Source organism: Giraffa tippelskirchi, chromosome 3 (genome assembly GCF_054371585.1).
Source record: "Giraffa tippelskirchi isolate mGirTip1 chromosome 3, T2T-mGirTip1v1.2.pri, whole genome shotgun sequence".
In the NCBI taxonomy this organism is placed as follows: Eukaryota; Metazoa; Chordata; class Mammalia; order Artiodactyla; family Giraffidae; genus Giraffa; species Giraffa tippelskirchi.
In genome coordinates this window covers 98,777,818-98,805,268 of record NC_137277.1, presented here as the reverse complement: position 1 = coordinate 98,805,268, position 27,451 = coordinate 98,777,818, and the positions used below count along the sequence as shown (strand labels likewise).

General features: G+C 35.2%; 1 protein-coding gene across 8 annotated transcripts in view; it reads right to left on the bottom strand.

The window, feature by feature from the left end:
• Positions 1-27,451, bottom strand: part of BAZ2B (bromodomain adjacent to zinc finger domain 2B) — a 414,086-nt gene that overhangs the window by 115,959 nt on the left and 270,676 nt on the right. For 4 of the 8 annotated variants that reach the window (XM_081582779.1, XM_081582781.1, XM_081582783.1 and 1 more), the window contains exons 6-12: positions 25,868-26,056; positions 21,460-21,627; positions 20,356-20,549; positions 8,968-9,168; positions 8,260-8,655; positions 2,307-2,910; positions 436-729 (exon numbers count right to left, since the gene is read on the bottom strand). In XM_081582779.1, the coding sequence (XP_081438905.1) occupies positions 436-729; positions 2,307-2,910; positions 8,260-8,655; positions 8,968-9,168; positions 20,356-20,549; positions 21,460-21,627; positions 25,868-26,056 (2,046 nt within the window). The remainder of the gene's footprint in view (positions 1-435; positions 730-2,306; positions 2,911-8,259; positions 8,656-8,967; positions 9,169-20,355; positions 20,550-21,459; positions 21,628-25,867; positions 26,057-27,451) is intronic. The other 4 variants (XM_081582778.1, XM_081582784.1, XM_081582785.1 and 1 more) reach the window with 2 other exon arrangements.

Genomic DNA, 27,451 nt, shown 5'->3' with positions numbered 1-27,451 from the left:
AAGGTCAAATAGGAAAAAAGATATGGCATGTTAATAAAATACTACTAGTACTCACTAATACAAATGACACTGGCTATGTGTTGGGCAGACATGCAGTCGTATCTTAAGAAAAAAAGTGAGTTCATTTTTGTAAATTACCAAAAAAAAAAAAAAGTCCAACTGTCAGTCAAATTCTAAATTCTAGAAGTATAAACTGAACATAATAACAGGAAAGTATTTAAACTCAAGAGCTGCCATCAATCAGGTTCTTAATTGGAAGCACAGAGAAAAAATGGTAGTGAGTCATATCCTTTGAAAATACACGCTGACCTTTCTTAGCCAACCTAAAATCTAGCCCTTGATTCCAATGAGATCATCCCCAGAACACTGTATAAATAAGAATTCTTGTTATGGTTTGATTTCTACTTCACAATAATAAAAATAAAGTGTAGGTACCAGAGTGTGGACTTGAAGTAAGTGTGGAAGAAGGTGTGCCAAGAAAAGCAGGTGACTGGGATTCAGAACATAAGGCAGCAGGAGCAGAGCCTGGGGCTTTTGCTATGTGGAGGTTACGAGGTGTTGAGTGAGCTGTGAGACTGATGGAAGGGCTTTTGACAGAGGAAGCTGTTTTATTCAGTTTCATTGAAGTTTTCTCTCCTTCAGTATCACTATCTGATTCATCTTGGTCTTTATCATCATCATCATCTTCTTCTGATCCTTCTGTATCTGATTCTGAATTACTATCTGATTCTGGGAAGTAAAAGAAGCATTTGTATATTATAACTAGATAATCACCAACAGTTTGCAGTTTGTATCTAAATGGAATAGTTCAGGAATCAGCATTTGTGACTGAGAACTCAAATGAGGAACTTTCCTGAAGAGTAAATGTAAAAATTACTATCTTAAAAGCTATTTGAGCACAAGGTATGTAGGCCATAAATCCTCAAAATTCTTCATTAAAGTAACTGTTTTACTCAAATCATAAAACTTGAATTATAAAACAGTTCTTCTCACATGACACTATTCACATGATGAGTTTTCAAAATTATTTTCAATTTAATAAAGAAACTAAAGTATAGAGGAAACAGAATTTTATTATTTAAATCAATAGATTTCAATAATCTGAGAAGTACACAAGGTTCAGTATGAGGAAGAGAACTCTGGAACTATCATCCTTTCTTCTGGGTTATGAGGCAAAAGAAAACAATTTTGGTGGAGAGATACTTGGCTTTTGGGCTGCAGTTATTCTACTCGTCAAGCTTCTCAGGCTTCACAAAAGATAGTATTACAGAAAAAAACTGTGGGGAATAATTTAATGATTTAATAATTTAAGTCTGTGCTAGCAATGTAGTCCTATAAATCTGCATCTACTCCTATAGATATGTAAAATCTAATTACACAAATGATACTAGGCCTGTATTTTAATGGTTCCCAGAACAACAGCTTCTGTGCAATTGTGTTTTGTGTAGTACTAGCTACCCACATTGAAGTTCATTATAAAAGTTACCTTTGAAAGCTATTAATACTATGTATCATGCAAAATTGTGTTTATGGGAACCCTAGGAAAATATATTATTAGGAAAAGCTGTTCTTACCCTGAGCAAGTAGGTTGTTTTTACTTTATAGACATTTTAAAAATTGTATAATTGACTATATTTTCCTACTTATATTGGTAGATAGAAAATTTAAAATTGGATTCGTGGCTGACCAGGAACAAATTCAAAAGCTTTTATAACGTGTATCTCATCTTTGTATTTAAACTTTAAACTATCTTATCTTTTATATTTTCAATCTTCTGTGGAACAAGAAAGAGAGTTAAAGGGAAATAAAAGAAGAAATTAAAAAAAAAAGAAATAAAATCAGGGGGTACTCTATATGTTACTAAATAAATTCTGTGTTGCTAAAAAATATTCATAGAGATTTAGGCTCTTTGGTATTTTCTGAATGACTGAGTAAAATTTTGCCTTTCTTCAAAATATCCAGTGACACAATTTAACAAGTAGCAGAAGAGATGAAAAAGAAAGGACAAATGAGTGGTCATGAATTAAATGGAAATTAAGCAAGTTCCTCAAGTTCTTAATTCATGAATTACTTATATTCATTTTAAAGTTATTTGTTTACTGTTAAATGAATAAGCTGAGAACTTAATTTAGGATTTTCAATCTCAATTATTCCTTTACTTTACCACTCAGTATAGAAAGGCACAGAGCTGCATGAAACAGTGAATGACAACAATTTCAAATCTGTGGATTTGAAGAACCTCTTTAAAATGTTTTGGTTCACATAGCATTTAGAGAAACACTTTAAACTTAAGAGTAGAAAACAACCTGATTGGCTGTCATCAGAGTCATCATCTTCATCATCTTCCTCATCTTCTTCATCATCTTCCTCTTCATCCTCATTGGAATCTTCAGAATCTTTGCTACTAAGAATGTCTGAATCTGTTGCTCTAAACTGTTCCACTAAAGATTTTGCAGGATGAGAGTGATGCTGTGTTTTTACTGTGTTTACATTGTTGCTAACTGCTTTTTCCTTCCCTTGACTATGCAGTATGGGAGAGGGAGAGGGTATGACAGTTGTCTGATTGCCAGAGGTTCTTCTTCCACTTGTACTCAGATTTACAGGTGAGGAAAAAGGGGTGCTACTTGCAGTAGCAATGTTTTCATTAATCTTACTCTGCATTTTAGTTTTGGTAGTAAGTGCCAGAGGAGCTTCTTGAATGACACTTTGAATAACTCCATTTGGTTGGTGATTACCTAAAAGTGCATTTGTCAAGAATGGACTAAGGTTGCTGTTTTCTAATGTTTGTTTTGGATGCGCTGGTGAACTAGAGGTTGGTTTTGGATTTGACAAAGCTGCAATAACCTTCTTCAGGCTCTTAGATGACTCCTGTTTCTTTAACTGAGCTGGGAATGTCTGTTTATATTGTTCCTGTTGAAACATAAAGTAGAATACAAAACAATAATGTATCATAAGAATAAAGACTACTTTTATTTGCCTTCTGTATCTGACAACAACTAATCATATACAAATTTAAATCATGATATTTAAGTGCTATAAATGTAGTAGAAGTGATGACTAGTTGATTGCTGAACGTTGGCTAGACATAATATATTTAAAAATTTAGTAAGTCTTTCCCCTTCAAAATATGTGTTTCCTTACTGCTCTCCCCTCTTATTACTGCAGTTCCCATTTTTTTCAATGACCCAAACTTGAAACCATAAAAACACCTTTACTTTTCTTTTTTTCAAGTCAGCCACATTAATACTATGTGTTTTGGATTCTTTCATTGAAATACTGCTCAAATTTAAGCCATATTATCACTTCTTCCTACCCAACTCCCAATATATGCATATGTCAAGGGCAATTTTCTCATAAAATAAGCTATATTTTATATTAGCTCTTTGGTCAAAACCTTTAGTGCCTCTTCCTCCACTGCCAACTTTATAAACCTTAAACACTTATATCTGATATTCAAATTACTTTTCAAGTAGACACTAACATACCTCTGTAGTCCAACTGGACTATTGGCCATGCCCAGTGCATGTCATACAGTACTTTCATCACCTCTACATTCTGTTATAATCATTTTCCTTGCATAAAATGTCTTCCTCTGATACATTTCAAGCTGATGAAATCCTGTTCGTTATTCAAAATCCAACTCAAGACACTTCCTATATTTGTCCCAGCCTAAAGCACTCATCTCTCCTATCCTTGAGCTCTTTTATGTCCCCACTTATAGTCTATCCTGTAGTTTTCTACAGTAACCACGATTTGAAGTTAGTAGAAAGGCTGGCTTAATGTTCTGTGGAATCTGCTTTGGAGTGTCTTTAGCACATTAGCATTGGAAAGAACGTAGAAAACAGTTTAGAAAAAATTATGCTTTTTTGGGAAAAATTCATTTGTAAACCATTAAACCATAAAATTTACATCTGTAAACAGCAACAAAAATTTATTTGACTAACAGAATCTTCATGAAAAGAATAACATCATATGAATTTCATTAAACTTGTATAACTAAAATATAAAAAAGAAAACTGAAGTAGAATGATTAAAATATCTGAAGTTGATAGAAATAGAAGTTAAATTTTGAAAGGTAAAATTCTGCAGTGAAAATGGTTGCCTTGAAATTAAAACCAACAGTATTGTCAGCACTGGACCTGGACTCTTAATACACAAGTCAGCAAAGACTTGTGGTGGGTTATTTCATAAATATAAATGGAGATGGAATGCCACACAGAATGACTTATTAAATATTTTAAAGTACCAGTACTAATAAGCAGTAAGCAATTCCCATATAAACTTTTTTATCGTATTTAACTTAACAGTATTTGTTTAGAAAATTAAGTTAACTCTTTGTAAACAAAGACTGAAATATAATATTTGTACATAAGGCAATGCTTCACAAAGAGAAAATGCTTAATTGGTATTTATTCAGTGAATAAAATATAAAATATTATACTACATAATTGTTTATCTTTTTAAAAAGAATTTTATAGCAAACTTTCACATAAAATATTTTAATATACTTAATTTTATTTAATATTTATATGAAACATAAATATTGCATAGTATATGAGTATATATATAATGTACTCAATATTTCATATTTTATACATACACTGATTTAAATTTTCAGCAGAAAACTTTAGTGTATTTTCATCTCTTGGAACAAAATTTTGTCACATCATTTTGTATTCTAATAGGCAGTTAATATTTTTAACAGGCAGTTAATATTCCTTCCAAATATATAGGATCAAGAGTCATAAAAATCAAAAACTTTCCCTTTAGTTTTATGTTTCATATTTTAATTTTCTGAAATTGCTTCTCATTCTATAACTCTGAAGAATTACTTCTTATATATTGACATCTGAAGGTGTTCTAAAATAACCCAAAATGACTGTAGTTTATCCCAATACTAGCATCAGTTACTCTTTTACAGCAAATGTGCTATCCTTTTTGATATTAGGGGTGGGACATAAAGTAGGAAGGGAGAAAAATGAGACCTGTATGGTAGCTACTTCAAGATAGCCCTTGGGTGATCAAAGTATGAGAAGAAAGAGGTGCAAAGCTTTGTCCTACCTCAAAGCTCTTGTTCCCCTAGTCTTTACCTGACTCTCTGGAGACCACAAAAAATCTAGGCAAAAATTCTGGTCTTTACTACAATTAATGTATACTGACTTAAATTAAATGTCTAAAGTATAAGGTTTGAAAGGATCCAATAATTAAATAACACTGAAGAAAATCATCGACTAGTGTGGAAAGCAGATACATAGAAGGAAGAGTGAAATAATGGAAACTGTCATAAGAAATCAAGCAAAATTCTAAATATATTAGACTGTAATGTAAAGAAGGAAGGCTGATGTAAGAGAAGTATTTATAAAAATATCCTTTAACTCAATGCCTGCCTTCTGCCTGCTAAGTTGCTTTAGTCATGTCCAACTCTTTCTGACCCTATGGACTATAGCCTGCCAGACTCCTCTGTCCATGGGATTAATAGGCAAGAATACATGAGTGGGTCGCCATGCCCTTCTCCAGGGGATCTTCCTGACCCAGGGATTGAACCAGTGTTTCTTATGCCTCCTCCATTGCCAGGCAGGTTCTTTACTACTAGTGCCCCTTGGTAAGCCCTTAACTCAATTCTGCTGCTAAGTCGCTTCAGTCGTGTCCGACTCTGTGCGACCACATAGACGGCAGCCCACCAGGCTCCTTCGTCTCTGGGATTCTCCAGGCAAGAATATTGGAGTGGGTTGTCATTTCCTTCTCCAGTGCATGAAAAGTGAAAAGTGAAAGTGAAGTCGGTCAGTCATGTCTGACTCTTCGCGACCCCATGGGCTGCAGCCTACCAGGCTCCTCCGTCCATGGGGTTTCCCAGGCAAGAGTACTGGAGTGGGGTGCCATTGCCTTCTCAATTCTAGATACCAATAAATAGATAAAGTCATTCACAGTTGAATCTACTGTGAATGTGCAGTCACATAAAATATTTCCCACTAACTACCATAACATTTCATAAACACCAAATTATTTCACCTTTATTATGGGCTTTGAAATCAGAATGATCTTGGTTTAAAAATCTATTTTCTCGTAACTTGTAATATGATCTTGAAAAGTGACTTAACCTCTCTGAGCCTTAGTTTCTTTACCTCACACAATTTTGTAAGGATTACATAAGATCACATGGGTAGAAAGCCTCGCTTGACTACATTTATAAAGCAAATGTTTAATAAATGACTTTCTAATAGATGTCACATACAAATCTTTAAATAGGAATTTAAGAAACTCTTAAAAAATTAAGAAAACTTTCAAAATGCAAGTAACTATTGGTGTTGCTCTGTAAATTAATTTATCTTAAAGTGGAATATATATTCATGAAAAAATTAAAGTAACCAATGCAAAGTAATTTTTAATTTGCTTAACTTTTCAAAGAGAGTCAATAATGTGATGCCAATAACTCCTAACAATTGACCAGTCCATTACAAGTTGTCATATGTGTGATATTATGAAACCACTCGTCATTCCATTTAGATTAGTGGTTCTCAAATTTGGTTGCACATCTGAAATACTTGGGATGCTTTTTAGACATGCAATATCTCAATCTCAACACAAAAGATTCTGATTTTAAATTGTTCTGAAATGGTTAGTTCTTTTTTAAAGTTTTCCAGGTGATTTTAATGTACACTTGGGCTTGAGAACTACTCATTTAGATTCTCAAAAGAGCTCTGATTTCCTCACTTTTCTTTGACTTTGTTCTTAAATTCTTCCCTGATAGCTTAGTTGGATAAAGAATCTGCCAGCAATGCAGGAGACCCTGGTTCGATTACTAGGTTGGGAAGATCCGCTGGAGAAGGGATAGGCTACCCACTCCAGTATTCCTGGGCTTCCCTTGTGGCTCAGCTGGTAAACCCACTCCAGTAATCTGGCCTAGAGAATTCCATGGATTGTATAGTCCATGGGGTCGCAAAGAGTCAGACACGACTGAGCAACTTTCACTTTCACGTCAAATTCTTCACTGTTAAAGACATATGGATACCATGGGGGGAGGGCAGGTGGGATGAACTGGGAGATTGGGATTGACATGTATATATTACTATGTATAAAATAGATAACTAATGAGAACCTACTGTACGGCACAGGGAACTTTACAAACTCTGTGGTGACCTAAATGGGAAGAAAATCCAAAAAAGAGGAGAGAGATGTATACGTATAGCTGATTTACTTTGTTGTACAGCAGAAATCAACACAACATTATAAATCAACTATATACTCCAATAAAAATTAATTTAGAAAATAGTCAATGGACAAGGACATTGTGGTTTTTTTTTTTTGGAGAAAGAAAGGCAGCATATCATAGTGATTAAGAACAAGGACTCTAGTGTTATAGAATCTAAGTTTGAATTCCAGCTCCATCACCAACCAGCATGTGACCTTGGGTGAGTTAAGTCATATGAATCTCAATTTGATCATATGAATATGTACATGATATTATTAGTGGCATTACAGATGTCGTTATCCAATAACTAAATACATATGCAGCACTTAAAATAATGAATGGTTGGCAAAACAGTAAGTCTTTTCCAATGATTAGGATGCCTAATGATGGTTTTTATAAACAAAAGTCAGGCGACTGTGTTCAAACAGAATATTTTTTCTCCAGTCTGGGTGAGTTCAAGAATAAAAAGCACTGGTCATTTAATTACTAGAATTCTTCTGAACATATGACTGTAGACTATACAATAATATAAAATTAACAGCAAGAAAATAAATACGAAAAAAGTTTTCTGATGAGTGGTTCTGGTGTTTGTGTAAGTAAATTTACTCAAAATATTTTGTGTTTTGTATAATTCATTAAGAATGGTAAAGGAAAACAATTCTTAGAAAGGATTTTTTTGCTTAAAATTGATAAATTACAGGACTATAGAGGTAAATTATTCAAGAGTTCATTTCTTTAAAAAAGAATATACTAATATTAGGAAAAAAAGAAATTGATTCTAAACAAAAGTAACTGTGAAGTGTCCAATGCAAATATATTTATTCTCTTACTGCTAAATTATTAAGCCTAAGAAAAGATGACAAGATTGCGTTTCCAAAAGTATATTAAACAGGTGTGTAGGTAAATATAAAATCACAGAAATTTAGTTTTCTGGTGTGAATATTCTATTCCTGGTGACTAAGAAAGTATAAATTTAAGAGTAGAATTCAGTTTAAACTTAAACATTGTAAGACTATATAAGAGCTCTTTGTCTAATAATAAAATTCTTCTATAAATTATTTTTAACTCACCCGTTTGGAACGCAATTCACTGGTCAAAGAACTAGATTCTTCAGAGGTATTTTTATTTCCTGCTTTAAGTACATCAGGAGAAGGAACTATGAGTTTCATGTAAGTTTCCTTTTTGGCTTGATTTACCAAAGATAAAGGTTTCACATTGGACACCAATCCCGTAGACTGTATTACACTTGTGTGTTTGTTCACAGATTCCTCCTTTGCCTGAGAGCTTTGGAAAATAAATGGAAGCTGCTGTGACAAAACCTGAGGCTGCTTCTGCTGGGATTGGAATGATGAGTGAGTCTGGGATTCAGACACAAGAGGTAATGGCTGGTGAATTCTTTTTTCCTGGGCTTTTTCAGTTGCTTTCTGTCCTTCTGCTTTTGGGTCTGAAACACCATGTAATAGCACCTGTAAATACAAATTAAAAGGCAACTTTTTAACATCTGTTAAAACAAAGAAAATCAAGCAGTAAATCATGGGGGAGAAAACAGGTACCTTAAAAAAGTGTTTCCAATAATTGATAAATATATAAAGCTCACTAAATTCACAAAATGTCCCTTTAAAAATGTTTCTCTATCTCCTTTTATTCTTGTGCAAAAGGAAGAACTAAAGGCAATGATAAACTTTAAACTATATGGACTTTGAGAGTTAAGATAAGCCAGTTAATTCCTAAATATGAATAATGTGCAGATACCACCCAATGAAACGATTTATACCTACCTGGTTGTTACTTTTCTGCTGTGCTTCAGTCTCTGAATCAGAATCATCATCTTCACTTTCTTCAATACTTTGATCTTCTTCTTCATCTTCCTCTAGGTCATCCGAATCACTACTACTAATACCTTCACTTGACGTGTCTGATGATGTGCCTGAATCACTATCACTGTTGCTAGAACTTTCCATAGCTTTCTTCCTTGGCTTCTGGATAAAGACAAGATTTTTTAACAAGATTTTTCCTTTTGGAAAAAATTCAAGTTTCAGTAAGAGGTATGCTCTTTTAATTCTTAAATGATATTTTCAATCTCGAAGTGTCATTTTAGAAAGAAGTAAAAAGCCACATGTTTTAAAGGTAATTATTCAAAAAACTGATCACATTAACTTATCTGATGGGAATCTCCAGTAAAAAAGTATAACATCTGTCATGTATAGAATATTGAAAACAGTATACAATGTAGTATGTATATGTGTAATGTATATATACTGATGTACACTCTCATATGACTGCCATGCTTCAAAATGTATGACAGATTAAAAAAGCAATTTATAAAAAGATAATTCCAGTTATGATAAAGAAAACAACAATTCCAAATATGTACATTGAGTTCTACATTTAGCTTTAATCTTTCTTTGTATAGACAGTGAATCAGTAGCCAAAAACACCTTTCTAGGTGCTGGACTACAATAAAGTCTATGATAGAGTCTCTGCCTTCAGAAAACTTACATTCCAGTGGTGGTGGTGGTGATAGACTAGACAGATGATTATTTTAAAAGCAAATAATTCCATACAGTAAAAAGTATTGTAGAGAAGATAAAATAGGCAGAAAAAAGCTTAAAGAGCAGCTTTAGTTAAGTGTCAAGGAATTTAAGTTTTGCCTATTTCCATATCAGAAAAGACAGAAAAGTATGATAAAGAGAGAGATTAATTTCTGGAATATTTAAGACCCTACAGGACAAAGAAAATTCAAAACTGAAAAGGGACCTGAGGTCATATAAAAGGAAAGTTTTGTGTTTAAAGGACAGACAATGGTAGTGGATAAAAAGAGGAAAAATAATGAGATAAACTATAACTAAATAACTATACAATAATGAAAAAGTTAAAATTCTGCCAGTTGGAAGACTAAAAGGGAGAAATGTCAAAACAACAAAGCAACAAGACTGACTACAAAGTTACTTCAGAGCATTTCTATAGTGTTTGCTGGTAGATAAAATAGAGAAAAATCAGCAATGAATTACAAAAGCAACAAATTACACAAGTTATGGCTTTAGAAGAAATGAAGCCTTTCATAACTATGGGGTTTGGGAATAAAACATAATAATATACCTCTACAAGAGGAGGCCAGGTTTTGAAGCCATAGTTTCAGATGGCAAACATACTTTCCTTTGTGTCTTCTGAAATTTTATTTAAATCATATAAAATACATGTGTGAAGAGAGTCACTCCTGTTATATTCTGCTTGCCATGATACTGTGTTAACTGTTCCAAAGTAGCACAGACATACTCTTCAATAAGCTAATAGTCTCATCATTCCCTGAGCTCTTTCTCTTACAGTAAAGCAGAAAGGGATTTGAAATAAGGGAAATCACAGGATGAGAAAGACCAAGGCAGAGATTAAAGGGAAATAATAGTAATAGAGTAATGTTAAGTCTACCATTTTGGGGGCAGAGAAACAGCTCCTTCTTTGCAACCAAAATCTGTTTTGAGTCTGAGTATGTATGGGCTTCCTAGGTGGTGCAGTGGTAAAGAATCCTCCTAACAATGCAGGAGACTTGGATTTTATCCCTGGATTCGGAAGATCTCCTGGAGTAGGAAATTCCATGGACAGAAGAGTTTGGTGGGCTGCAGTCCGCAGGACTGCAAAGAATCAGACACGACTGAGTATACAGGCACACACGCATAGCAAGACTATGAAAATTGTAAGGAACCTAAACTGAAGTTACCACTTTCAGTTTTAGTAGATACCAAGGAAGGAAGGGAATAAGGGAGCTACCCTGATTCAGCAGAAAAAAAGAAAAAACAACAACAACTACTCCCATTTCATTGTCCAAGCAATCTGTGTAGCTCTCATTCACAGTTGTTATGACAGATGGTCTTACACTCCTCAAGAGTGGGTCAAGAGGTGAGGGTTCTAAAGCTTCAGGGACATAAAATATTCACTTGTAGAACTTGCTGTAGCCAGCAGATTCCTGGATCCCAATTCTAAACAAGGCACAGGGATCTGCATTAACAAGCACTTAATACGATTCTGATGCAGGTAGTCTTTGCGGAGCATACTCTGACAGTATGCAAAGAGTCTGTTTTATAAAAAATTTAGTCCCTGTGTTAAAAAGAAAAAAGTAGATATGAGTAGACAAGTCCAGGTATTAGGGAAAGATAGAAAACTGAGTTTCAACATCACCAGTTTCATCTCCTTAGTCTCTATTAATGTGTGTGTGTCGGGGAGCGGTTCTTTTGAATTTTCACAATTAGGTAGTATGTCTTTTTTCTGTCTTTTAAACATTTTAAAAATGAGTCTTCTTAGATTCATAAAAAATAATCAAAGGAGATTTTACTAGTTATCCCCTTTCCCCCTATAGTGACTTAGCAGCAAAAGCAGCCCCCTACCCATTCTAGGAAAGCTATTTAGAACTCTCTCCTTGAACTTTCATTTCCCAGGGTATTTATTTCTTTCAACAGCAAAACAAATATATATTCAATGCTATTATGTACCAGGAAAAATTGTTCTAGTCTCTGGGGAAACAAGGGTGTGACATACAGATAGCAACTCTGCTCTCATGGGAACAGGGAGAAGAGAATTAACAAACAACAAGTAAGGGTTTTTAGTGATAAATACCAAGACTAAAACAAGATAATTGGATAGACAGTATGTGCTGGGGGTGGGATGAAGATGTAATTGTCAGGTAAGATTTTTTTCAGCTGAGACCTAAATGGAGAGCAAGAGCCCATCCTAGAAAGATAAAAGAGCCTTTCAAGATGAGAAACAGCAAAGGAAAAAGCCATGAGTTGGAAACAAGTTTGACATGTTCAAAGAATGGAAAAGTTAGTCAGACCTGCTAGAGCACAGAAACCTGGGAAAGAACCATAGGAAATAAGGCTTGATGGACTGGCAGGGGTCAGACCATGCAGGGTCTTACAGGCCATGGCAAAGATTTTATTCTGAGTAAGATAGAAAACTATTACAGAGAGTAATAACATGATATTTTAAAGTGATAAAAAAAATCACTTGTGTTTTTATAAGACTGTTATGGTTGCTGTGGTAACAATAACTTGTATGGCAACAAGAGTGGAACTTAACCTTGAATTGTCTTATTTAATTTTTTCTCAACAGGCTTTATGTTTGTATATTTTAGTCTCTATTGACTTACTTTGTTAAATTTAAAATACCTATATTTATTCTGAATATACATGTAGGCTATGTGAGGGAATTAGACTTAATGATTTCAAGTGAGCATCACTGATATAAGTAAGCCTGCTTTCTAGGAGGAACTACCAAAATTAGCTGAAGAACACTTTTCAAACTTCACATGAAAAGAGCTGATGAAGTGGTTCTTTTTTTAAGTTTTTAAAACTGAAAATACGAGGTAAAAAAGTATAGGATTTTCTTTCTTAGTTTCAGCTCCCTTCATCTTCATTATACTTGAACAATCCACTAACACAGATTCATTCCAGACCATGTATTATTAACATCTAAAAGTACTCTTCTGAAATCTTAAGTTCTAGTATCCCTCACATTGATAGTCAATCTCTCTCTAATGATACTTCTATGTAGATATAAATAGACACCCCTATGCTCAGTTGCTCTTTGCAACCCTATGGGATTGTATCCCACAAGTCTTCTCTGTTCATAGAATTTTCCAGGCAACAATACTGGAGTGGGTCGCCATTTCCTACTCCAAGACACCCCTATGGTACCCAGAATTCCTTTCTTTATATCATTAAAGAGGTACCTCTGTAAGTTTTTAATAGCTGCTCCTGGAAATATTTTCTACTTTACCTTCACTTATTTTGTTTAGGAATGTCAATGTGCTGTGCTTAGTCGCTCAGTCATGTCTGACTCTTAGAGACCCCATGGATTGTAGCCCGCCAGGCTCCTCTGTCCATAGGGATTCTCCAGGCAGAATACTAGAGTGGGTTGCCATGCCCTCCTTCAGGGGATCTTCCTGACCCAGGGAACAAACCCAGGTTTCCCACATTGCAGGCAGATTCTTTACCATCAGAGCCACTGGGGAAGCCCTAGGAATGTCATTACAGATTCCTTACTAAAACGAAGGACAGAATTTGTTTCATATCCATTCCTCCAAAGTCTTGCCTTGACATTGTGCAGGCACTAGCTATATAAGATTTTACTAGATTTAGCACTTCTTCTAAGAGGTCTGTTGTTTTTGTTTAGTAGCTAAGTCATGTCCAACTCTTTGCAGCTCCATAGACTATAGCCTGTCTTGGTATAGTCTCTGTCCTAAACCAAGGACTATCCTCTGTCCTTGGTATTTTCCAGGCAAAAATACTGGAGTTGGCTGCCATTTCCTTCTCTAGGGGTCTTCCCGACCAAGGGATCAAACCCACATCTTTTGCAACGACAGGTGGGTTCTTTATCATTGAGCCACCAAAGAAGCCTTCTAAGAGGTAAGGTATTATAAGGTTTAAAAGCATGGATATTTAACTTTTAGAAATACATATAGATATAGACATCCCATGATGTGAGGTCTAGGACATGCTTCAAAATACTACAGGAGCAAGGAGTATGGTTTTTCCAGTAGTCATGCATGGAGTTGGACTATAAAGAAATCTGAGTGCCAAAGAATTGATGCTTTTGAACTGTGGTGCTGGAGAAGACTCTTGAGAGTCCCATGGACTGCAAAGAGATCCAACCAGTCATATTCAACCAATCAGATCCAACTGATTTCCTGAAATCAGTCCTGAATATTCATTGGAAGGACTGATGCTGAAGCTGCAACTCTAATACTTTGGCCACCTGTTGCAAAGAACTGACTCACTGGAAAAAAACCTGATGCTGGGAAAGATTGAAGGCAGGACGAGAAGGGGAAAACATAGGATGAGATGGTTGGAAAGCATAACCGACTAGATGGACATGAGTTTAAGCAAGCTCCAGGAGTTGGTGTAGGACAGGGAGGCTTGGCATGCTGCAGTCCTTGGGGTCACAAAGAGTTGGACATGACTGAGAGACTGAACTGAACTGAAGGAGTAGGTGGTGTTTCAGTCAGTATCTGGTATGCAGAGGCTGACAGCAGTGCAGAGATAGGCCTTTGGAGCTCATACTAATGGGAATGCCCTCGAAACATACCATTAAGGAGAAGAGCAAAGAGTAGTTGAAGAGGAACAGGTGGAAAATATGACCCCAAAATATGTTTGTCTTGGGGCCCAAGAAGTATCCCTTTTGAGTTTCTGTGATGGGTATCATCATTCTTAGTGGCTTCAGCAGATGACCTTCCCTCAGACCCTCATATGTCTTGTTATGTTCTGGAAAACATTTATCTTCTGTTGAGATGGAATTGAAAGGTCTTAAGGAAGTATTTCTATAAAATACGCTTGGCAAGAGGAAAGAAAACTTGTTTCGTTGATCCTGGAAAATTCATGGAACTTGATGCTGTCTTGAGAAAGGACAAAGGGGAAATACCATAAAATTGTTTCTTGGAATTAAAAGTCGGAGCCTGAGAGGCATGTTGTCTAAAATTCAGATCAGTGCTCTCTGCAATCAGTGGCTACACATATCTTGCTCTTAATGTGGTGTGTCAGAAGCTTCTCAATCCCCTCATATTATAGCTGAGATAATAGAGAAAGTGATGTTACAGGATCACAAACTTCTTTTTCATTAATTTATTTTTTTGAAGGATAATTGCTTTATACAATTTTGCTGTTTTCTGTCACACCTCAATGTGAATCACATATAGGTATACACATATCCCTTCCCTTTTGAAACTCCCTCCCAATCCCATCCTTCTAGGTTAATACAGAGCCCCTGTTTGAGTTTCCTGAGCCATACAGCAAATTCCAGTTGGCTATCTATTTTGCATATGGTAATGAAAGTTTCCATATTACTCTTTCCATACATCTCACCCTCCCCTCCCCTTTCCCCATGTCCATAAGTCTATTCTCTGTTTCTCCACTGTTGCCCTGTAAATAAATTCTTCAGTACCATTTTTCTAGATTCCAAATATATGTGTTAGAATACAGTATTTATCTTTCTCTTTCTGACTCACTTTACTCTGTATAATAGGATCACAAACTTTTGACTCTCTGCCCTCAGAAATGTTAGGCCCTGAGAGTGGTTTTTATAAAATGTAGACAAAAAGGCAATGTTCTAGTTATTATCTGTCTTTCCAAAATGTTTATAGTTGATGCTAGGGCTTGAACTCAGAATAAACCAAGACTTCTCACTCAAGAAGAAATTACAAATGGAAGCAGTCCAAATTCACTGATACAGGTGCACTTACTAGAAATTCTGGATATAATGTGTTGGTTCACGTAGCTGGAGGTCTCTCAGCTTACTTAGTAGGGTGAATGAAATACGGACGCAGTGGTGGACTATATTTAGTATAGCTGAAGTGTCACAACTTCCTAGGACGATGTGGAAGAGGAAATCCAAAGACTTAATAGTGTCCAGAATGCTGGAGTGAATTTACCACGTATAATCTGCACACTATCACTCTATTCCTGATACTGCTTCTATAGCAGACAAGTTTAGTCAGGAGGTCCAAGCAGGAGTATTTGTTGGAAAGGATGTGAATATTGCCCACTGGACGGCAGAGAAACTCATGAAGCATCACAGATCAACGTTGGCATACAGGAAATACCACCTGCTGGAGTGCCAGAAAAACTTGCTAGGAATCTACAAGTAGAGGTGGCAGAAAATTAGCTAGAAAAGTAACCACTGGCATGCTAGCAAAACTCACTAATAAGCTGCCTGCTGGGATGTCAGTGAAACTCACTAAATGGTGTGCACTACTGGGTCTATTGAACACAAGTGGCAGGACAGCTGCCAGCTGGCGAGGAAGCTATTCACTGGCAGCCACAGCATAAGACCAAGAACACCTGGACCAAGAAGAGAAGCCCTCTCCTCTTCTAGTGTTTCTCCAGGGCCCTCTATTTGTAATATCTAACATTGTGCCAACTGGGAAAGGAGAATTCAGAGCTGAGAAGCATTAAATTGCTAACCTGCAAAGTTGGGGTTACGATGAAATAAAATTGACCATGAGATGGTAACTGCTGAAATTGAATAATGGGTACACAGGATAATTATACTATTCTGTCTCTTGTGCATTTTGAAATTTTCCATAATAAATGGTTTTTTGTTTTGGTTTTCCTAAAGCATGGGCTGTGGAGTCAACCTGTCTGACTTCATAACCTAACCACTTAATGGCCAACTACTTGGGGACTCTTTTTCTCGATTTACAATAATAGTACCTGCCTCATTAGGTGTATAGAAAGGGCTGAAATCGATATTATATGCAAAGCAATTACAGCCGAACTGGTATGTGTTAACTTCCCAATAAACCTTATCTATGAGGTCGCCATTAACTCCACCATAGAGCTGCCAGAGCTTACACAGAGCTGGGGAATCAGACTCTTGGAGGGCATAAACAGAGCCTTGTGCGCAGCAGGACCCAGGAGAAAGGAGCAGTGACCCCACAAGAGACTGACCCAGACTTGCCTGTGAGCGTCCAGGAGTCTACAGCAGAGGTGTGGGTCAACGGTGGCCTGCGGCAGGGTTGGGGACACTGAGTGGAACAGTGCATGCATGGGACCTTTTGAAGGAGGTCACCATTATCTTTATTACCTCCACTAAAGTTTGGACCCAGGTAAATAACAGGGAGGGAACACAGCCCCACCCATCAACAGAAAATTAGATTAAAGATTTACTGAGCATGGCCCTGACCATCAGAACAAGATCTCAGTCAATCTTTCCCATCAGGAAGCTTCGATAAGCCTCTTATCCTTCTCCATCAGAGGGCAGACAGACTGAAAACCACAGTCACAGAAAACTAACCAATCTGATCATATGGACCACAGCTTTGTCTAACTCAATGAAACTAGGAGCCATGTCTTGTAGGGCCACCCAAGATGGATGGGTCATGGCGGAGAGTTCCAACAAAATGTGGTCCACTGGAGAAGGGAATGGCAGACCACTTCAGTATTCTTGCCTTGAGAACCCCATGAACAGCATGAAAAGGCAAAAAGATAGGACACTGAAAGATGAACTCCCCAGGTTGGTAGGTGCCCAATAAGCTACTGGAGATTAGTGGAGAACTAACTCCAGAAAGAATGAAGAGATGGAGCCAAAGCAAAAATCACACCCAGCTGTGGAAGTGACTGGTGATGGAAGTAAAGTCTGATGCTGTAAAGAGCAATATTGCGTAGGAACCTGTAGTGTCAGGTCCATGAATCCAGGTAAATTGGAAGTGGTCAAACAGGAGACGGCAAGAGTGACAATTGACATTTTAGGAATCAATGAACAATGGACTGGAATGGGTGAATTTCACTCAGATGACCATTATATCTACTACTGTGGGCAGGAGTCCCTTAGAATGGAGTAGCCCTCAGCGTCAACAAAAGAGTCCGAAATGCAGTACTTGGATGCAATCTCAAAAACGACAGAATGATCTCAGTTCGTTTCCAAGGCAAATCATTCAATATCACGGTAATCCAAGTCTATGCCCCTCCCAGTAACCCTGAAGAAGCCGAAGGTGAGCAGTTCAATGAAGACCTACAAGACCTTCTAGAATGACACACTCCAAAAAGATGTCCTTTTCATTATAGGGGACTGGAATGAAAAAGTAGGTAGTCAAGAAATACCAGAAGTAACAGGCAAATTAGGCCTTGGAGTACAGAATGAAGCAGGGCAAAGGCTAATGGACTTTTGCCAACAGAACGCACTGTCATAGCAAACACCTTCCAACAACACAAGCGAAGACTCTACAAATGGACATCACCAGATGGTCAATACCGAAATCAGACTGATTATATTCTTTGCAGCCAAAGATGGAGAAGCTCTATACAGTCAGCAAAAACAAGAATGGGAGCTGACTGTGGCTCAGATCATGAACTCCTTATTGCTAAATTCAGACTTAAATTAAAAAAGTAGGGAAAACCACTAAACCATTCAGGTATGACCTAAATCAAATCCCTTATGAATATACAGTGGAAGTGACAAATAGATTCAAGGGACTAGATCTGATAGAGTGACTGAAGAACTACGGACAGAGGTCCTTGACACTGTACAGGAGGCAGGGATCAAGACCATCTGCAAGAAAAAGAAATGGAAAAAGGCAAAATGGATGTCTGAGGACGCCTTACAAATAGCTGAGAAAAGAGAAGCTAAAGGCAAAAGAGAAAAGGAATGATATATCCATTTGAATGCAGAGTTCCAAAGAACAGCAAGGAGAGATAAGAAAGCCTTCCTCAGTGGTCAATGCAAAGAAATAGAGGAAAACAACAGAATGGGAAAGACTAGAGATCTCTTGAAGAAAATCAGAGATAACAGGGACCATTTCATGCAAAGATGGGCACAATAAAGGACAGAAATGGTATGGACCTAACAGAAGTAGAACATATTAAGAAGAGGTGGCAAGAATTCACAGAAGAACTATACAAAAAAGATCTTCATGACCCAGATAATCATGATGGTGTGATCACTCACCTAGAGCCAGACATCCTGGAATACAAATGTGAAGTCAAGTGGGCCTTAGGAAGCATCACTACAAACAAAGCTAGTGGAGGTGATGGAATTCCAGTTGAGCTATTTCAAATCCTAAAAGATGATGCTGTGAAAGTGCTGCACTCAATATGCCAGCAAATTTGGAAAACTCAACAGTGATCACAGGACTGGAAAAGGTCAGTTTTCATTCCAATCCCAAAGAAAGGCAATGCCAAAGAATGCTCAAACTATCACACAATTGCACTCATCTCACACGCTAGCAAAGTAATGCTCAAAATTCTCCAAGCCAGGCTTCAACAGTACGTGAACTGTGAACTTCTTGATGTTCAAGCTGGGTTTAGAAAAGGCAGAGGAACCAGAGATCAAATTGCCAACATCCACTGGATCATTGAAAAAGCAAGAGAGTTCCAGAAAAACATCTACTTCTGCTTCATTGACTATACCAAAGCCTCTGACTGTGTGGATCACAACAAACTGTGGAAAATTCTGAAAGAGATGGCAATACCAGACCACCTAACCTACCTCTTGAAAAATCTGTATGCAGGTCAGGAAGCAACAGTTACAACTGGAGATGGAACAACAGACTGGTTGGAAATTGGGAAAGGAGTATGTCAAGGTTGTATATTGTCACCCTGCTTATTTAACTTACATGCTGAATACATCATGAAAAACCCTGGGCTGGATGAAGCACAAGCTAGAATCAAGATTGCTTGGAGAAATATCAATAACCTCAGATATGCAGATGACACCACCCTTATGGCAGAAAGTGAAAAGAACTTAAGAGCCTCTTGATGAAAGTGAAAGAGGAGAGTGAAAAAGTTGGCTTAAAACTCAGCATTCAGAAAACTAAGATCATGGCATCTGGTCCCATCACTTCATGGCAAATAGATAGGGAAACAATGGAAACAGTGTCAGACTTTATTTTTTTGGGCTCCAAAATCACTGCAGATGGTGACTATAGCCATAAAATGAAAAGACACTTGCTCTTTGGAAGAAAAGTTATGAACAACCTCGACAGCATATTAAAAAGCAGAGACATTACTTTGGCAACATAGGTCCATCTATGTAGTCAAGGCTATTGTTTTTCCAGTAGTCATGGATGGATGTGAGAGTTGGACTATAAATAAACTGCATGCCGAAGGATTGATGCTTTTGAACTGTGGTGTGGGAGAAGACCCTTGAGAGTCCCTTGGACTGCAAGGAGATCCAACCAGTCCATCCTAAAGAAGATCAATCCTGAATATTCACTGGAAGGACTGATGCTGAAGCTGAAGCTCCAATAGTTTGGCCACCTGATGCAAAGAACTTACTCATTTGAAAAGACCCCGATGCTGAGAAAGATTAAAGGCAGGAGGAGAAGGGGATGACAGAGGATGAGACAGTTGGATGGCATCACTGACTCGATGGACATGAGTTTGAGTAAACTCTGGGAGTTGGTGATGGACAGGGAGTCCTGGCGTGCTGCAGTCCATGAGCTGCAAAGAGTCGGACATGAGTAGGCAACTGAACTGAACTGAATGATGACTATTTGTGTTATTGATACTGGTGCTGATATTTTTAATTTTTTAGATGCTTAATACTAAAACTACTTGATAAAAATAAATATCTGTAAAAACAGGAGTTAGTAAATCATAAAAAATTATTCCATAGATTCTGTTGGTTTGACTTTAGAATACTTATATAGATCTGTTATATTTATCCCCTGAAGGTTAACTTACCTTATCTTTGATTTTGTCAGCTCTAGCATCCAAAGGCTGGGTTTTGTTTGGTTCCTGATTACATTTTCTATTTCCTCCACCTGAGCTTATACTTTTAGTTTGTCCCACAGAACTTGAAGCAGTAGTGGACAGTACAGATGTGTTGATACCAGATACAGATGATGTACTATTTCCATTTATTGATCCATTTACACCTTGAAAGTTAAAATAAATATGGTTATACAAGAGAATGTTATTCAGCATAAAAAGGAATGAAATAATGACATATGCTATAATGGGGATGACTAAAAAACATTATGCTAAGTGAAATAAGCCAGACACAAACTGTACAATTCCATCTATATGAGATATTCACAACAGGTACATCTATAGAGAAAGAGGGCAAGCTAGTGGTTGCCAGAAAGAGGAAATAATAGGGAGGAACTGGTATGAAGTTTCCTTTTGGGGTGATGAAAATGTGTTGAAACTAGATAGAGGTGGTTGTTGTACAACACTATTAGTGCCTTAAACATCACTGAATTGTTCTGTTTAAAATGGTGAATTTTACATTTATGTGAATTTTACTTCAATTAAAAAAACTTTAGAAAAGTAACTAAATACAACTATTCCCTCTTTCAGGGCAAACTCCCCAAACATCTACTTAAGTGAAAAGAAAGATAATAACAAACCCTCTAAAATGGTATTATAATTTGCAAATGTATTCTAACAACAGTTATCAACTATGAAATATTAACGAAAATGTAAAAGAAAAAAAGTGTGCTAACATATAAATTTAATGCTTAATTACAGAAGAAGTAATATATTTTATTGAGCAACATAAGGGAGGTAATGAAACACAGAGGAAAAGCAGTGGAGTTGGGAGTTAAAACCTGGGTTAAATTCTGCTATGCAATGTCAACACGTAAACAGTACTTTCTTGAATAATTTATTTAATCTTGGCTGCAAAACACGAACACTTTCAATCACACCGAGTTATTATAAAGATTAAACAAGACAATGTGAAAGTGTCTAGCACAATGCTTTACAACTGTTTCTAAATCTGAACTCTACTGAAAATGGGTACTGAAATGAAGGATAATACTTCACTCAAGCTAACATGGATACCTTTTTCAGGACCATTTCGATTACTTTTTCCAGAAGTTCTTGAATGGAATGAAGAAGAATCATGATTCTGGGCTGGAGGAGCAAACAGTGGTGGAATTCCCAGTAATGGTGGAAAGAAGGTTGCCCCTGCACGTGTATGAACATCTGTTGTTCGCCACCATTCTGCACCTCAAAACCAAACACGCAAAAATATTTGGATTAACTTCCTAGTTAATTTAACAGTGCTTTTTATATTTTATTACTGAAAAAATTTTTCAGGTTTTATCTTGGAACAGAATTGCTGAATTACATATAGTTCTGATCATCTTTCTAATTATAAGATAACTGATTAGAAGTTATACATTCATCATTCTGCTCATCCAAGGTTCTTCACTTAGCAGCTTCTATGAATTCAAGTTTATGAAGAACAAAGGTAGTCTATAGTTTTTAAAATAAAATGGGAAAACTGAAATTAATATTAAAGAACTATTTAACTCTTTGATGACTTGCATCATTTTTCTAAATTAGCAAAGAAAGAGTATTTAAGATTATTTTAATCTATTTCACAACCTTAGAATGTAAGGCAACCATCTACAATCTATGTTAAGAATTTCCTTAAATTATATACAACAAAAATCTGGCTTTGATAAATCAAATGGTTTAAATAATAATATAAACACCACTGTAATTCAGCATATCTTGAATACATTTATGGAAGAAAACGTCTATACTCAAAACAATAGAGGTAGCAAAAATCAACGTCTTTTTTTTTTTTTGGTCTAAAAATGAAAAGTGCTTCAAAGATTTCCAAAAACAAGTTGTCACATTAAACTATACAAGATTTATATAAAGTTTTTTTCCTTAAGGTTAATTTTAAAAGCCTGAATTTTATTTATATTTCCTCTTACAAATTACAGATAATAATGTCTTATCATTGAATGCAGTTTAGCTATTCAAACAGTGGCTTTTAGTTAAAACTGTTAGAAAATCAGAGAAGCCAAATTTTATAGAATACATTATTTAGGGAAGGGTTAAGATTAAAAAGAAATCTGAAATAAATCAAAGGACAGTCTTATATTGCCCCATCTAAAATCTTGGAAAGAATACTTTCTAAATAGCTAACCAGCTAGATTACTAAGTCAGTTACTACCTTTCAGGCTAATCTTCCAAGAGATATGGTACATTTTTCATAGACTTGATAATCACAGAAAATTAGAGGAAAAATCCCAATAATGGAGTATGGGAAAATTCAACATTGTCAATGTATTGTATTATATGGTCTTGAAAGCTTTTCTAAGAACATCTCTTCATTAAAACAAGATGCAAAATTATGTGCATCTTCATTATCTAAAGACAAAAGTCTAGCTTAAAAGAAAGTGAAATGTTCATGGTAACTGACACTCTGAAATGTCTAAAAAACAATATAAGCAGAAAACTGCAAAAGCTATTCTACTGCACTGCAGGAAGTCACTGCTAGTGAAATGACACCAATGTATATTCAGCAGTGCCTGAATGATGAGAACTGAACCAAGAATAACTATACAAAACTATCAATCATTTATCTCCTGTTAAGATGAAAGAACTGTATTTAGATAGAAAGAAAAACTATGTTTTGGGGCTTGTATCAGCACAGCCGGAAACTATTGCTCTTTATAGGTTTGAAAACTTGGTTCTATTTAGCTGATAAAAAAGGAAATACCAGTTTCCTGAAATATTCATATTATTTAAAATAGAGTCTATAATTAAGCAATACAGTTGAAGGTTCAGACTTTGTAAACAACCAACAAATTGGTAAGGTAATCAAAGTATAATAAGACTCAAATATTTTAGACATAATCAAACTCAGAAAAAAACCATAAAAATGTACTTTAGAATGTCAGTGATAAATAAGCACACAACAGAGATTAGAAAAAAAACACAACTGGAAAATGAACATGTTATAAATTCAAGTAAATAAGATCAAATAAAAAGATGAAAATGGTAGCACTTCTGAAAACAAGCTTCAAAAATGTCTAATATTTCATGGGTATTACAGAATTTTTGTTAAGTATGAACTTATTTCTTTTTCGAATTAAGAAAAAAAAAACTTAGTCACAAACTACCTTGTTGATAAATGAAATTTACAAAATAAGGATTACATAAACCAGAACATGATGAATTTCTAAATATATTCAAAGGCAGTAACTGCATGGTAACAACACTAGTCATATTCCATTGAAAGAGTCTATTATTTCAGAGGATATACTGAAACCCAATTTGAACCTAGAAGACAGCAGAATTTAAAAATCTCCCTGAGTTGATAGAGCCAAATACTTCACAAAAATCCATAGTAATACAATATAAAAATATAATGACTAAAATTATAAATATTTTAAAAGAACTTCTCATGAAATACTATTTCAATATAAAATGGAAATAATTTTATTATACTAATATCCATTAAGTAATTTTCATGTTGATTTAATCATCTGGAATGCACACTAGTTTAGAAGTGTGTAATATTTAAAAATAAACTATTCCTGATTTAAAATTCCTGGTAATTTCTTTTTTGTGTGTTTTTATTTAGTAGGTGATTTAAAAATTTTTGCATTTTGGTTACCCTTTTAAATAAAACCAGTTATAGACAATTTAAGTTATATAAGATGTGCAACTTAAACAAATGAACAAATGAGTCCTCTAAAACAAAGGATATTCTCTTGGCAAAAAAGTATGCTTATACAGCCATATTGTTATTTGCCACTAAAGACTCTATCTTATAATTTTCTATTTATCCATCTTCTAAAAGCTATAAGAAACATAACATAGACTATGTTAGTGTACACCTAAGTGCTTAGCCTAGTGCACAGAACGTAGTAGATGCTCAAAGAACTTTGTACAATAAATGAATAGCTTATATAGATTAGGGAAGTTATCAAATTTTTTCCATACAGTGGAAATACCAACATTACTGAAGTTGAGATGAGTAATTCTTTACAACTGTTTAACCATGTTTTCAGTACAGAAGATAATTGACTTTAATAATTCAATAATTACATTGTGGTTTAGAAATGCTCAAAAGCAATTAATACTATATATATATATCAAACTATATCAAATATAAGAAATTGTGTTAAAACAATTTTTAAAATTTAAGATATTAGCAACTATATTTCTATTGCCTATTTTAATTTTTTATTCAGCAACCTGTATTTCAGCAAATATCTACTGAATACTCATCTTGCTAAGCAACCGTGCTCAGAACTGCCTAAAATAAATTCCTATTAGTATTTTTAAAGCAAATGTCAAGCCTTAGTTTGACTTTTAACTTTCTAGACACATTGTTCCTCCTCACCATCCCCTTTCTGAATTAAAGAAATAATATGACTCAAAAAATGAGTCATATTAAATATATATTTAACAATCTTTCCATCAAACAAGATACTTGATTCCTTTTAAAGAAACTCTTAACAAGAGAAAGAATCATGATGGCTACCATTATGTACTAATTATGTATGCTGAACACTGCATTCAGCACTGGACATGGATTATCTCTTTTAATCTTCACAACATCCCTCAGAGGTAGATACTATTATTATTATTATTATCATCCTCATTATTCACATGAGAAACCTGAAGCTGAGAGGTCAGATTACTTGTTCAATCAAGGTCACACAGCTGAAAGGTAACAGGCCCAATTTAAATTCAGATCTACTTGTGTCTGAATTATGCTCTAATAGTAACACTAAATCTTGTATCCTTAACTAAAATTTATTAAGATAAAATTAATCACTGGAAACACATTAAAGCTTAGACTTCCAAAATAATATAACGAGAAATTATAGCATGTTTATCTAAGTTAAGCTTTAATTGGTGTCTTACTGAACTCCTGAATCCTCATAATCTGGAATAATTCTGGTCTCCCTCCAATGTAAGTGGTGCAAATCTATGGTTGTTTAAGTAAAATATGAAAAAAATAGAAATTTAAGAGCCAAGCTCACCTTACTTACAAACGTAGAGAAATGAGAACTCAAAATAAAAGTGTATTCATTATAGGAACTGGACTTAAGTTTTTCACTGAAAGTTAAATAATTTTTTTAAAAAACCAAGTAAAATTGAGAAAAATTAATCAAATTTTATACTTTTAATACATATACTTTTCTACTTCAATAAAAATCATGATAAAAACTTGGCTTAATTATTCACTTTTGCAACAGATGCCTTTATTTCTAGCTTAGCATTTGAATAACCAGTTAATTGCATTGCCACACAACACACACAGTGTGTTTTATTATTTTGCACATGATAAAAAGGATTGTGTTAATTCTTGCACATGAGCTTTAATATACCAGGCAAAAGACTATTCTTTTTGTTCAGTTTAATAAACAATTACTGCTTGCACATTTTCAAGCTTTCTTCCTTTCCTTGAACACTGTTTGTAATAGATGTTTACCTGGAAAAGACGCTAGTTGGGGATGGGCGGCTAAGGCTGTGGGTGTACCAAGTGTCCCCAAACCACCAAATTCTGAATGCCCTGAGCTGGCTGAATGTAGACCAAAGACTGGGTGGCTGACCATTGGGAAGGCACTCGACACTGTGGACAGGTTAAACGGTTGATCCCCAGCTGCTCTGAATAAATGTCCTGGGAGGGAAAAAAACACACTTAAAGTTGTATTATAAAAACAGACGAGATTTATCTGATTTCAGCATTCATAGTGTGTTAAAATTTATAGTTTATCTATTAAATTTCTATTATACCTTTTTTCTTTTTCATTTCTGTTCTTCAAACCCTACAGAATAAGATGTTTCTAGAAACACAAATATACTCTAAAAATAAGTCAAATAACTTTACTTATAATTTTGAGATTGAGAATGATGCTTTAAGTAAGTAATTTTCATGAATTATAAAGTTTGACTTGCAAAAATGAGGCAAACTTTCTGCTAATACATGTACATTAATATTTTATCAGGAATTTTTACTCATAATAAGGAAGATTAAAAAAACATCCTATTAATACAAAGTTGAAAATTAATAAAATAAATCCAGAATCTGTCACAAAGTCATTACTCAAATTGTCATATACTCTAGGCAAAGAGTTCCTAGTTTTCATGTGCTAGAACTGAACCTATGGTCTCTATCCAACATCTTTAGGTGAGGAGAGTTGATGCCAAAAAGGATTGTATTTCTAGCCTGATAAAGCAATACATCCAAGAGCATAAGAATTTAATAAATAAACCTACTAATTTATTTCTAAATGCATTCAAGGGTCAGTTCAGTTCAGTTCAGTCGCTCAGTCGTGTCCAACTCTTTGCGACCCCATGAATTGCATGCAGCACGCCAGGCCTCTCTGTCCATCACCAACTCCCGGAGTTTACCCAAACCCATGTCCATCGAGTCGGTGATGCCATCCAACCATCTCATCCTCTGTCGTCCCCTTCTCCTCCTGCCCCCAATCCTACCCAGCATTAGGGTCTTTTCCAATGTGTCAACCCTTCGCATGAGGTGGCCAAACAAGTAGTGATCAATATAAAAAACATTTTTTAACATTGTGATAGTAAGTTCATATTAAATTCAAATGTGATTTTTTCAATCTCTATATTTACTCTAAAGAGAATCTAGTACTAAGTGTCATAACCTGAAGTTGCAGCGTTAAACAATCAAAAACACAATGTATTTTTCATTCTTTGTAGGGATTTGGCAGAAGATTTGTTAATACTTGGAAATCTTCTTTTTACTTCCAGGAAATAATTAAGTTTCCTGATTTGATAGTATGAAAGCAGAATATCAAAACTCACACTCTAGGCTACCATAATTTACTGTGTGAAAACTATTGTGCTCTGTGTTAAAAAAAATATAAGGCTTCCTTATGATCCTGTTTACATCAGACCTGGCTATGCATTGCAATATAGTTTGAATACAATATGTTTGAAGTAAATTAAAAAATGCAACTTAAAAATAAGTATACTTTTTGTTATCATTTAGTTATCAACAAAATTTCTCCTCTTTGCTTTTTTATTCTCTGAAAACTAAGAGGAA